Below are 13,857 nucleotides of genomic sequence, written 5' to 3'. Positions count from 1 at the left end.
AAGGCAAAGGAATTAGAATAGCTAAAACAATTTTGAAAATGAAGAATTAAGTAGGAGGAACCATTCTACTCGACCTGAAGACTTTTTATACAATTATAGTACTCAGGATTGAGTAGAATTGCCAGAAAGACACACAGATGAATGAAACAGAATAAAGGATTCAGAAATAGCCCCAGTACGAAAGATGCAAAAGTAATTCAATAGAGAAAGGGCAGTCTTGATGAGGGAGCAGCTGGAAATCCATTGCAAAAAAAAATCTCAGCCCGAACACCATATAAAAATTATCTCAAAATGCATCACAGATTTAAATGCAAAAAATAAAACCATCAAACCTTAAGGAAGAATATACAAGAGAAAATCTTTGAGACCTAAGGCTAGGTTAAGGGTTCTTAGACATAACACAATGCATTAAAAATTAAAAATAAAAAAAAATAAATTGGTCTTGATCAAAATGAAAAACTTAAGCGCTCAGAAAAATCCAGTGAAAAGGATGGAAAAAGACTCAGAAACCTGGGCCCAGACCACCATCCAATTCTACAGCACTGCCCATTAGACTCCTGGCACACTCATGACCTACTTTTGTTTCCTGCACAAGTGGACATGCACCCGCTCCTTTATCTGGGCTGTGCTCTCACTGGCCAGCTCTAGAATGCTACTCAGCCTCTGTGGCAGAGCTCCAAAATCTCTTTCCTGGACCCCCACCTCTGTGCAGTCTGAGGCTCTGCTCACCTCTCACCCACTTGCTTCTGCAGCCTGGGGGCTTCCTGGGAAGCAGTACAAACTCCCTCACCAGCACCCCACCCGTTAGAGAACTTAGCAAGGGAGGAGGTGTAAAGGTGCTGTGCAAAGGAGGTACAAAGGTGCTGTGCAAACAAAGGAACCTGACTTTCTTAGTCCAGGCAATTCCAGCTCAATTAAAATGCAAAACCTCCTCCCAAGCTCAAGCTCGCAGGGGGGGGGGGGGGGCGGCTGTACTTTAATTTGACTCCATCACTATTGCTAGACCCAAGGTGGGTCCCTGGAGAGAGACTGTCACTTTGCCTCTTAACCCCTGAGATTTTTCTTTAGAGCACTCAAGTCCCAGAGGTCCTGGGTTTTATTTAATAAATGAAGTTGTTTGTCTTACGTTCTGTAGTACTGAATGGGGAGGAAAGGGAAGCTGCGCTCCCACCTGAAAGACATCACTTGAGCGAGGAAGGCTTGCACACTCACGCTTGGGCTTCTCACTATCCCTCACCACTCCATCAGCTTGGAAAGTTCCTAGACTGGACAGAGAGCCACTGCTCCTCAACTAGAATCTGATTGTAGACCACAATGATGGCTACTGGGCTCTGCCAGTTTCTACTTTTTAAACTTTGATCTTCGTATTTTCAATCTACTGCTTAGAGTCACCAAGTCTTAAATGACATTCCTGGGAACAGTGCTGTCTCTTCCAAATGGGCATCCAAATAACACAGCAGGACAGACTGCTTAGTGGTGGTCACAACTGCCTTCAAAACGCTGCACCACAATCTGTCACTGTTTTGCTCATTTATGTATTTGTTGATCTGATGGAACTGACTATGATCTGTCTTCTCTTGTATGCTGTGAGCCTCACAGCACAGGCACCTGGTCAGCTTGCTCCCTGTGCCTTGCCCCAACAGCAGGCATGCAATAAATCCTTGTTGAGTTGGCGGGAATGAGGGAGGGAAGGAATGAAGGAATGGACAATGCACGCTTGCCTGTCCCCAGGTGGACTGCCTGGGAGCAAGACCTTCCTTTCTTTGTGCTTTGGCACACAATGCCTGCCCTCTTCCACGTGCTCGCCAAACAGATGCTGCCATCTTCTGTGCTGATCTAAGAATTTCTAATTAACTCTCAAAATGGGAGCAGCATTTGGACCCATTCTATAGACTAAGTAAGAGAGAAAGAAGGGACAGATGGCCAGGACTGAACCTGGGGCTGCCTTGCCCTGAGAGGAGAGGGGGGCATCTCACTCCCAGGTATAAGCTCAGCCCAGAAGGCGCCCACCCCGGCATACTTGAGCTCCTTAAGCTCCCGGCTGACATCATTCTTCTGTTTGCGAGTATCATCCAAGCTTCGCAGAGCCTCGGCAAGCTCGCTCACTGCCCGGTCCCGCTCCCGCCTCAGGTTGTCGCAGAGTGTACTACAGAGGAGGCAAAGGGCAAGGTCACAGTGAGGGGCAGGGGTTGGAGGACTCACAGCCTGCAGTGAACATCTCAGGTGGCTGCCTTGCCCCCGAATGCACAGGAGTGCTTGAGAGTCTGGAGGTGAAACCACCAAGGCCAACCCCATTGAGGGACAGAGGTGACACTGAGGACCTGGGAGAAGTGATACACCCACAGTTACTGGGCAACGAGCACTGGTTCTGAATGTCCAGTGCTCATCTCACTGTTTCACCCTTCATGTGCCTAGAGTTAATGGCCACCCTCCCGCCCCAGCCCACCTGGCAGGCCCCTGTGCTCCAGCACCTAACAAATGCCTCATAACTATCCACCTATAGGCCTTTCCAGAGCCATCCCACACCCCACAACCAGACTAGGCTCCCCACTCAGACAGGAATCATGCTTCATGCATCTCTGCAGCCCTGAGCTCTGTGCAGGTACTAACTGCAGGCTTGACAACTCTCTACTGAAGAACACGTGGCTTCTGGGACCCCAGGACCACCTCAGCCATTCAAAGAGGAGATCGGGACAGCTGACCTGACAGCAGGGGAGTCTATGCTCTGTGCCACCTCCACAACTGCATCCTGTCACTAGATGGACCCTGAGGGCCAGTCCTTCTCCACGGCTCCAAATCCACCCCCACCCTGAAACCTCATCTTCTGACTAGCCTGGCAGACACAGTCTTTCCTCCAAACAGCCAAAAGGGAATCTTTTAGAAATTTCCAGTGACCAAGTCCTTGTTCACCACCAACACTCCCACCACCACGGCTCTCTTGGCTCTACTTCAACTAATGGTCCAGTCTACACTCCCAGGCTTCCATTTCAAGGCCCTTACAACCTTAGGAGCCCTGTCAGCTGCTCTCCGGTGACTCCCCAAGTGCACAATCTGCTCCACCCATGGACATGTCCCTGCTCTGCCCTGAGCACACCACGTACTTTTGCTCATATGCTCCCTCAGGCAGCAATGTCTTTCCCCTTTCTCCAACTAGAAAAATCCCAATTATGCTTAAGTTCTAGTTTAAATGCCATGCTCTCTAGGGAAACCTCCCCATCTGTTCCCTGCCCCTCCCGCTCCCCATGCTCTGCATGCTCTCATCAAAGCTCTGACTATGGCCCTGGAATTCCCTGCTCACACATCTCCCTTCTCCACTGCCCTGCCTGACAAAGCTGCCTGCAGCGCCCACAGTGCCGGCCCACACAGGTGTCACACCTACCTGGGAGCCCTGGAAGCTATTTGTCTCCCAGGGTCTCCTTGCTCAAGGGACCTAAGATCCTGACACAGTCAGTGCTCAATGAATATTGACTGAAAAAACACAGTTCTGACATGTCAGTTTCTCAGAAACCACCTAAGAAAAAAGCCTGTTCTTATGCTACTTCACAGGGGTCTCAACTAGACAGTGCATACTTAGATATCTAGGGTGAAGTGAAATGGGATACAGAGACTTAATGGAAAATTCCAATGCTCTGAGGAGAGGAAGAGGCATTACATAGGGCGAGAAGGGAAGAATCTAGGTCATTCCAACCTTACCTGGACACACAGCAAATAATTCTGGCCCACCCCACCGACCTGGTGCATCATGGGAGACCAGAGCCCACGGCAGCCCAGGTACCCCATACCGGATGCTGTCTCGCTCCGCCACGATTTTGTCCCGCTCCTGGAAGGCCCAGTCCCGCCGGCACTTGGCCACATCCGCCTCCTGGAGGGCTTCCTTCAGTTCCTGGCACAGAGCCTTGCACTGCTTTCTAAGGATTTCAGCCTCCTTGTTGGCTCTCCCGGCATCCATTGTCACTGTGTCTTTGATCTGATGGGGATGAAGGGCAAGCAGAGGGGGAGGTTACTGGGCCTTCTGGCCCAGAAGTGCACTGTGATGAACGTAATGGCTGAGGCTGAACTCTCGTGAGCTGGGTAGATGGAAACACTGGAATCCCAGCCAGAGCCCAGCCCAACACACCCCAGCTGTACCTGTACCCTCAATGACCACGTGCCCCACAGCCATGCTCAAAAAGCTAGTGATGCCGGCTTAGGGTCCAGTCTAAACTCTCACAACCCCATAGAGAACCTGGACTGAAACTCCCCAGTCCCTCCTCGGCCGAGGTCTCAGTGGCCTAGGTATAAGGCCTACCCTAGAGAGCTTATTCCAGGATCTGCCCTGCCACTTATGTGGTTTATATCTTACAGAGCCACCACATCTCTCTAAAGAACTCCCGTGACCAAACGTGGTGATGAGAGGCCTGGCTGCAGTGAAGAGTGCAGATACTGATCGTGATGATTCCCAACCTGCTGGGTTTGCAGTACTGCTTTCTATACTCTGGTTTTTATGCTCTGGCATACTGAGTCATTTTAATATCTGAATATGCATAAGTATTGATGCTGGCAAAGTTCTATGTAACTTGGTTTGTTTAAAAAACTAAAATCTGAAGCATTGTATTTTGACACCTCCCCAAATCATTACATGTGCCATAAAAATTTCAACTCAAACTCTTAAAAGCACCTATACAGAAAGTGCTCTCTGTGCCGCTATAATCCTTTAAAAACATGGGGAAAATGACAAATGACAGAGCCAGTGTCCATGCAAGAGTAACTCCTACTCTAGCTCAAAGGCTTTCTGAAGAAGCAAAACACAAAGGAGACATAAGAGCAGATACTGCTGTCTCTGCACTGGGAATCTCCACCTCTTAGTGATAAGAAGGAGGAAGACAAACATACCAAGAACGCTTCCACCCACTCCACAGCAGAGACGCAGCCTCCGCTAAAACAAGTTCAAGAAGATCCCCAAAGTTCAGCCAAGAGACAGGGATAAGGAAACAGTGGAAAATGTGTGCAATCAGCTTGTAACTCCCCCTCTTCTCCCACGTACTCAGAAGGAGTTACAAAAAAATCTGCACAAAAAATACACATTAACTCAACAGTGACACATGGCCTTCTCTGCTCAGACCTCACATTGTTTCCCAAGATCGAGTCAAATTATTTGTTTTGATTTTTTTCCCACTTTTATGGAGTGTTGCGTGTTTATTAATTCTTCTAAGAAATTATTATTATAAGTAGTTGGTTTAACATTTTCTTAAATTTGTATTTCACTCAGTGCTTTATATTAAAATAGTTTCATATTTGAAACATGTTAACATGTGGTTTCACTGAAAGGTCTTTCCATTTGGCCCTGGATAATCATCTCAAGCCGAGGACCAGAGATGGAGACACACATGAAGCCAGCGCCAGAGAAATCAGGCAGTCCCCGCCCTTTATCCCATCTCTCCTTCCTCCTCGCTGGGTCCTCGTCATTGTTAGTCTCCAAAAACGAAACCACTCCCAAAGTGATGTTTCCTTAAGAGAAACATAGGAATTACAACACTTAGTTTTTACTGAGAAGGGAGAGGAGGAATGAGGTATCTTAAAAGGGGTGGCAGAATTGAAGAAATGAGGTTCCTTTGTCTGATCCCCTTATTATACCACTGAGGACCCTAAGGGTCCATGACGTGACTGCCCCAGTTTCCACCCATTAACAAGGAGCCTAACCCACATCCCAGGTCGCCAGATTCTTGCTCCAACGCTTCTTCCTCCACACATGCTGCCCCCCAAATCAGATCTCAGTATCCAAAAGCACCACCCATGATCTCCTTCTGCCCACTCTGGGTGACCTTGGGACCACAGGCAAAGGAAGAGATGGGCTGGTTTCCATGAGACCTTCACCCAGCTCAGGCATGGGGCCAACCTATAAAGGCCTGTGGCTGCAACTCAGCCTCCAGCAGGGGCAGAGCCCACACCAGGGGGTTCTCATCAGACCTCAGGGAGATAAGAACCTCTCATCCTCCCCTCAGAGCCAGGATGGCCCAGGCCATCCTACTGTGGCTGAGTGGGGAGTGGTCTTGTCCGAGAAGACAGACACAGACAAAGAAGAGAAAAAGCTGAGGGTTTCAGTTCTGGAAGCTGCCAGAGTTGGGTGAGGGTGGGGGCGGGGATTCTCCTCTCCTGCCTGCTGACTCGGATCAGTGCCTAGAAAAGATTCCTGCCTCAGCTGACAGGCAGACTTGACACCCAGCCAATGCCCCCTGTGAAGGCTGAAGGACATGCATGAGTGCTGGAAGTAGGGTGACAAGCCGCCACCGGATGCTAGCACTGAGGAAGTCTGGTTCTTCATACTTCTCGGTGCTTTCCACATTCCTACAAAGGGCACATGTTAACCTCTATCATTTCAAAACCCTTCCATGTAGGCCGCTGTCCTATCACAGGCTCACCTCCTATGTACTTGACACTCTGTCCTTGACTTTCTAGTTTAGGGACTGACTCGGTCATTTTTTAAGTTTTCCTCATCCATCTTGTTTTCCTTATTTGATAACATTTTCCCAACCATTAAGCTCTCAGATGCTAGAGTGTGAAAATGAGTTGATGGCTTTTCTAGGACAATTACTAAGTTCTAATACATTATTTTTGCATATTAAAAATTCCTTCATCATGGTCTTTTAGAAATTTCATCAAACAAATACTCCTTTTCACAATGGCTTTCACCTTGACAGTCTGGAAAAATGTCACCCACTTGGTATGAAATTGCCATTAACTGGCCCATTTTTGCCTGCAAGGACAATTTCACAGAGTACTAATTACTGCCTTAATAATAAAGACAAATCATTCCAACTTTGTGCAGGCATTATTCTAATTGTATTCTCAATATTAAATCATGTGATCATCACAAAGCAGATGCTATCATCATTTCCGTTTTGTAAATAAGGAAACCAAGGCCAGGAAAGGTGAGAAATCACATAACTATGGCCCATTCTCCACACACAGGGCCTATGCCCCTTGAGTACCATAGCCCCTAGCACTGACTAGGCATAAGGAGGTATCACTGTCCACAGGAAGACTCACAGGACACCAGTCACTCTTCAGCATCAGCCCTGCCTTGTGCTAGGTCCAAAGAGCTCTGGCTCCAACAATCCACTGCCTGCGTTCCCTGACAATTTGCCCGACCTTAAACACCTTGCTTTTGCTTCTCATAGACCAATTTTAAAGCCTGCATTCTAACTGACCTGCATAGAAAAGCAGAATGGAGAGGCATTTCAATGGCGAAAAAGTCTGTCATGATCAAGTTCAGCAACTTAAACAGAGCCACAACACAGATGGGATAGGAAGGGAATCTCAAATCAGGGAGCCAGCAGTGCACACCTGCACTTGGGAGTAAGGGGTGTCAGCAATGAGGCCAAGGGGCCAGGAGGAAGGGATCAGAGGCTCCACACTGATCACTCAGGAGTCAAGCTGAGTGGTCTAATTCCAATGCTACATTCCAGGACTCTAACCCTGGAGGTATGGCCCCTAGGAAGCAAGACTGTAGACAAGCCTTGGGCTCGGCTTAGTATACCATCTTCCCAGCAAGAGCCCAGCTGCCCCTTAAAGAGCAGACCCCTTGGAAACTAGAAGAAAAGAGCCCTAAGGGTACTCTTCCAGACTCACAAGGCCAAAGGTGTCTATGATTCGGGTATCTATGGCTTTGGAATCTTGCTTCGTAATGAGGAAGTCTTTGAGTTACCTGCTAACTTTCAGCATAAGACTGATCAATAATCACTTAACCATGGGTTTGAGTGTGACAGTGTCCATGCATGGTGCACACGTGTGTCTGGGCATATCATCTTACTTTCTTCCTACACTGTAAGCTGTGGATGCCTGAGGCCATGGCTAGATCTCCCCTGTGTCTCTGTAGCCCAGACGAGAGCTGGGCATCGAGCACAGTGAACTCGGCAGTTACCTGGGCAGTGTCCAATAACCCAGCCGGCAAGCAGGCCTAAGATAAGAAGCCCTTTGCTCTGAATCAGGAGGAGGCAGATATCATGTGTACTGTAGCCCATCCTCCCGCAATGCTTTCAGATGCTGGGAGACCAGCACCCCAGCCACTTACCTGTCGCAGTGCCTCCATCTCTTCGCTGGCTGCCTTCTTCTCGGACGTGCTGCTCTTGAGCTTGGACTCAGCCAGCTCCACCTCGGTCTGCAGCTTGTCGAGCTCAGAGATAACCTGGTCACGCTCGCTCATGATGAGCTTGTACTCGCTGTAAACTGCATCCCGCTCCTCCTTATACTTTTCTGACTCCTTGGCAGTTTTTGCCTGCGTGGTCCTCAGCTCTGTCAGCTCTGACTGCAGTAGCTCCATCTCCCACTGCAGGTCCTTGTTCTGGGCCGTAGCCTTGTTCAACTCATGGTGGATGGCCTCAAATCTGGGGGAGAAAGGCAGCCAGGACTTGACGGGGGGTAGGCACAGAGACATGCTGGACAGTCAAGCATGAAGTTTCAATGAGGTCATTCTCTACGCCCCCAAGAGCAAAAAGTCATAGAGTACCAGTGCTCCTGGAACTGGAATTTTTCTCAGCCTTTAAAAATGCCAGAAGTTGAACTGAGGACGTCATGCCCTCTTTTCTACTAGAAATAATAGCACATTTCTTCCTCAGTCAAGCTACATTATTTAAAAAAAAAAAAAAAAAAAACGAAACGAAAAACAAAAACAATGCTAGACTCATAGCGCATGAGAGTTAAAAGTGGCCTTAATAATCATTTAATCCAACCACCTCAGTTTACAGATACAAATGATTAAAAAAAAAAAAAATGTAGATGACTGGCCCAAAGTCACCGGGTTAGCATGAGAGCACAGCTCAGCCCTTCCAGGCCAGGAGGTACCTTTCATGCAGGCAACCCTGCAAATCAGGGCTGTAGCTCTAGAACCGCATTTCTGAAAGTGTGGTCCTTAGAACACCAATCCCACACAGGGCTTCATTTTAGAAAAAAAAAAAAAGTGTGTTTTCTGATAGTTTAAGTTTGAGAACCAACACGTTCTGTGTCTCATCTTGGAGTCTAGAGCCCAGTATCAGAGTGAAGGCTCTGAAAAGTCCCACAGTGCAACCAACAATTCCCAACCCTTTTTATATCCAGAGAACACTTTTCATATGAAACTGATGAGCGCTCCAAGGAAGTGGTATTTTCTGCAAGAATGCACCTTACAAAATACTGCTGGAGGGCCCGATACACATCCCTACAGATTATACACCTTAATAAACCAAAATTTTAGAAGAAACAATGCCTAGAACAATCAACTTTCCTATTTGCTAGGTGGGTGACTGACACAAAGGGAAGAGGCCATGGGAGACCTTGGAAACAGGATGGTCAGCACACATTAGGTAAGAGGTGGGGTGCTAGTCTCCCAGCATCTGAAAACGTCGAGGGAGGAAGGGCTACAGTACACACTGTGTGCTGTTCAGACAGGAGGAACAACTCCCAAGACACTGAAAAAGCACAATCTATTGTGCTATTTTTACTCTCTGGGAGTGGCGGGGGGCCTTGCAGATAAACCACAAGCCCAGACCTGAGTGGCCGCCAGACAACAAAGATACGTTTGGCCCTCGGCTGTTCTCGCTCTGGGCCTTCAGCTCCTACCTCCTCAGGGAGAGAGCACACTGGTGCTGCAGCTGGATAGCTGTGTCCCTCTGCTGGGTCAGCATCTCCGTCTGCTTCAGCAGGCGCTGGTTCTCTTCTTCCAGCTGCTCCAGCCGGCTCAGGTCTGAGTTGTGGATGGCGACTTTCTCACTGTACCTCTTTCTCAGGGCATCATAGTCCTTCTTAACCACCTCCAGCTTGTCCATGGCCGTGTCATACAGCTTATTGAGGATTTCCGATGACCCGTTGTGCTTCAACACCTGCAGACCAGAGAGTTATACTAACCAAGGGTCTGAGGGCAGGAGGAAGGACGGACTGACCACTCTTTACCTCCACGAGTCTAGGGACAGAACTACTGATAAGGGAGGGGAGGCCACACCCTCTGGCCTTTGGGGTCTAGAGATCTGATTCCACAGGTTCTACAGTCACACTGTGATTCATTCGTTCATAAACATTTCTTAAGTAGTGTGTAGAAGACAGATAGCCTAGCAGGCCTGAGACTTCTATCCTTAGAAAGGCCTGTCTGCAACAGAACTTTTGGTTGGTCCTGGGGAATCTGCATAGCAAATAGTCCTGTACACTGACCTAAAACGTCCCCAGAGGGCTCCCTGTGCCTAGACCAGACAACAGTGTGGCTGAGGCTGAGTGCCTGCTTTCTCCTGGAAGCTGGACTCTCAGGCCACACAGTGGCTGCCCCCAGGAAAACCCCAGGGCAAAGACTATCTCATGGGCTTTCTTGGCAACAACATGTCACATGTGCTGTCTCGATTCAGTGCTAGAGGAGCAAAGCATAACCTGTGTCACCCCACAGGGAGGACTTTTGAAACCCACACCTGGTTTCCCCTGGACTTTGCCCCAGGTACCTCTTCCCTTTGCTGATCTTGCCTTGTTTCCTTTTGCTGAAGTAAATTTTAGCTGTATGATTATATGCTGAATCTTATGATTCCTCCTAGCAAATTGCCAAACCTGGGGATGGAGGGGAGGACCCCCAACACAAGACCTTCAACACAAGTACCTAAAATATTCTAGTGATGTTCTAGATGCCGAGGAAGCCAGAAAGGACACATAAAGGATGTAGCTTATGTATCTTTTATCCTGATGGAAAGATATGAAGGCACAGATGGGCACACGGACAGAAAAAGGTAGGTAGACAGAAAGGTAGAGAGTGAGACAGACCAAATAAAATAACTTCTGAGCATATTAAAGGCTATCAAGGAAATAAAAAAATAAAATAGGATGAGCTGGAGAGAGACTTTTGAGCAGCAGAGTAAGTGTGAGAGAGGCTAAGTAAGGCCTGAGAAGTCTCTAAGAAGGTGACTTATGAGTTTGGAGGCAAATGAACAGCAGTAGCCAAGAGCACACCAAGCAGAGGGGTGTGCAAGTACAAAGGCCCTGAGGCAGGAAACACCAGAGTGTTCTAGGCACAAAGAGAAGGACAGGACAGAGTGACTGGAGGCCAGTGAACAAGGAAGGAGCTGTGGGTTCAAAAGAAGGCTACAGAAGTGGGCACAGCTTCAAGGCTCACAGCAAAGATTATCCCGAGGCAGAAGGGAGCTAACTGCAGAAGGGTTTTAAGCAAGAGAGCAAATTATAGGTACTGAAGTTCGCTCAGGGCACTGTTCTAAAGAATAAACAAGAAGATGAGTTAAGAGAATGTCAGGGGCCTGTTGATTTCTGCTAATCACCTCAGGGGACCTGAGCCCTAGGGCAGGTCACTTCACATCTTTGGCTTTCAGTTTCCTTATTCCTTAAATGACGGGACTGAACCAGAAAAGCCTGCTTAACCATGCAAGCTCCAACAGTCCAGGCATCACCTGGCTCATTTTGCATGGACCCTGAGTTATCAGATCTTTTCAGCCCAGAGAACCAGAACCTGGGACTACTGAATACAGGCAAACATCATTTATTGGACTTCGCTTTTATTGCACTAAACTGGTGTTGTTTTTTACAAATTAAAGGCAACACCCCTCCACCATCAAAAAAGATTATGGCTCACTTAATTGCAGTGGTCTAGAATAGAACCCATAATATCTATGAGGTATGCCTGCATACCTCTAGAGGGAGGGTTAGCCCTCAATAAATACGATTAACACAAAAAGCCAAGTAAGAGCTAATTTAGAAATCAGCATCATAAAGACAAGGAAAGTGAGATGGTTCCTCGAAGACCTAAGCATTTGCTCCTAATACTATAGACTATTGGAGAAAATAGGAATCCCAGAAATCAGCTCATTCTGGGCTTACAGTCTTTTTCCTTTTTTTTTTTTTTGAGCATTCCTTTCTTCAAAGGAATCTTACAAGGACACCAAAATACAAAATTCGTTTTTAAAAAACGGTACATAAATTCCTCAAGCAGTTAAAATCTCCACTGTTTTGTAAAAATGCTTCGCTGCTGCAGACAGGACTATACACTGAGAGAGAGAGTCACTAACTGAGCCCCACTCTATTGTTTTAAGTCTTTTAATAATAAAACGGAAAAGCATTGCAAATAATGCAGGAAAACGTTAAGTACCCACCACTTAGCTCTAAAGTTAACATCATGTCCTTTGTGTCAAACTGTTTTCCAAAGAAATACACTATTCTGGTGTTGCTAAAGGCTCCAATGCACCCTCTCTTATTCCACACTCCCTTCTTCCCTTGCAGAATTAATCACTCCCCTAATTTGCTGTCGACCATCTCCACGCACAATATTTTATTTATATTACTTAGGTATTCATAAAAACCTCTAATGGTATCATGTTTGCTTTTCTTTTTATTCAGTGCCGCTTCTGAGGTTTAATCCCATGATGCAGGTGGCATGTCACTGTATGAACACGCCACACACTCTCCTTTTCCTGTGTGATGAACACTTACATTCTGTGGGAGATTTTTCTCTAGAAGCGGAGTGGCCAACTGTCGGGATATGGATTTTTTCACATTTACTGGACGATATCGAATTGTTCTACCAATGTATGATCCACCAGTTGAGGGCAAAAGTTCTGAGAGTCACTGTCCTCAACACACCCTCACCAAGATTTCACACAGCCAGATTTATCTTTTAATTTTTAATTGTGGTAAAATATGCACATGTCACCGTCTTGACCATTTTTAACATCTTTAAGTGTACATTTCAGTAGTTAGGCATATTCACATTGTGCAATCACTCTCCAGAACTTTTTCATCTTGCAAAACTGAATGTGTGTCCCCATTAATCAACTCCCACTTCACCCCTCCCCCAGCTCCTGGCAGCTACTCTTCTACTTTCTGTTTCCATGAATCTGACTACTCCTGGGTACCTCGTATAAACAGAATTATACAGTATTAATCTTTTTGTGGCTGACTTATTTCATTTAGCACATTGTCTTCAAGGTTCATTCCGCACTATGTGACAGAATTTCCTTCCTTTTTAAAGATGAATAATATTTCCCTGTATATCTGTACCACATTTTGTTTATCCCTTCATTTGACGAGGGACCCTGGGCTATTTCTACCTCTTAGCAATTGTGAAACAGATTTTTTAAAGTACTGACAAAAAGTAAGATCTCTCTCTTTTTTTAACTTTCATTCCCGATGACTAAAAAGACAGAGTAACTCTCCTTATGTTCATTTTTTCTGCCTCTCTCTCTCCCTTCCCCTCTCCCACTCCCCCTTTCTACAGGATTTATTTTTAAATTCCAGGAACTAATCCTTTCCCAGTTACATTTACTACAAATATCTCCTCCCAACATGTGGCTTTAAAATTTCTTGCAGTGTCTTTTGTTATATTAAAGTTTCACATTTTAATACAGTAAAATCTAGCAATCATTCCTCTATGGTTTGTGCTTTAGTTGTTGTGTTTAAGAAGTTCTTTCCTTCCTATCTTGAAATCATGAAGATACTCTACTATTTTTTCTAAAAAGTATTTACTTATTATATTTAAATCTTCAAACAACTTGGAATATATTTTTGTGTATGGTGTGAGATGAAGATATAACATTCTTTTCCGTAAATCTCCAGCGATATGAGACTGAGCCCTGAGTACAAGACAAACTGAGGACGCTTGAATCGTCCGCGTGCAGACAATAAGGTTGGAGGACACCAAGGGCATCACCTGGACACAATGCCCCATTGTCCCACATGTGCCCAGGACACACAGCACCAGTGGAGCTCTCTCCTGACTTCCAGGCCAATCGGTGCCTTCTACCCACATCTGGAAAAGATCCCGCTTCTGGAAAGGAATGCCCTGACTTGTGGGCAATACCTCTCAAACATTTCAATTAAAAACCACTTCAAATATTTTACTCTGTAAACATCCCCTAAGCCAAGTGA

General features: G+C 46.5%; 1 protein-coding gene across 5 annotated transcripts in view; it reads right to left on the bottom strand.

Moving 5' to 3' along the window:
• The window catches only part of DLG5 (discs large MAGUK scaffold protein 5), a 115,018-nt gene that overhangs the window by 37,331 nt on the left and 63,830 nt on the right, over nucleotides 1-13,857 (bottom strand). For all 5 annotated transcript variants that reach the window (XM_016159440.2, XM_016159442.2, XM_016159441.2 and 2 more), the window contains 4 exons: nucleotides 9,574-9,833; nucleotides 8,051-8,363; nucleotides 3,783-3,967; nucleotides 2,021-2,146 (listed from right to left, as the gene is read on the bottom strand). In XM_016159440.2, the coding sequence (XP_016014926.2) occupies nucleotides 2,021-2,146; nucleotides 3,783-3,967; nucleotides 8,051-8,363; nucleotides 9,574-9,833 (884 nt within the window). The remainder of the gene's footprint in view (nucleotides 1-2,020; nucleotides 2,147-3,782; nucleotides 3,968-8,050; nucleotides 8,364-9,573; nucleotides 9,834-13,857) is intronic.

The sequence above is a fragment of the Rousettus aegyptiacus genome, unplaced genomic scaffold, assembly GCF_014176215.1.
Source record: "Rousettus aegyptiacus isolate mRouAeg1 unplaced genomic scaffold, mRouAeg1.p scaffold_m13_p_6, whole genome shotgun sequence".
Taxonomy (NCBI): domain Eukaryota; kingdom Metazoa; phylum Chordata; class Mammalia; order Chiroptera; family Pteropodidae; genus Rousettus; species Rousettus aegyptiacus.
The sequence above is the reverse complement of the archived record's forward strand: the minus strand, read 5'-3'. Positions and strand labels throughout refer to the sequence as shown.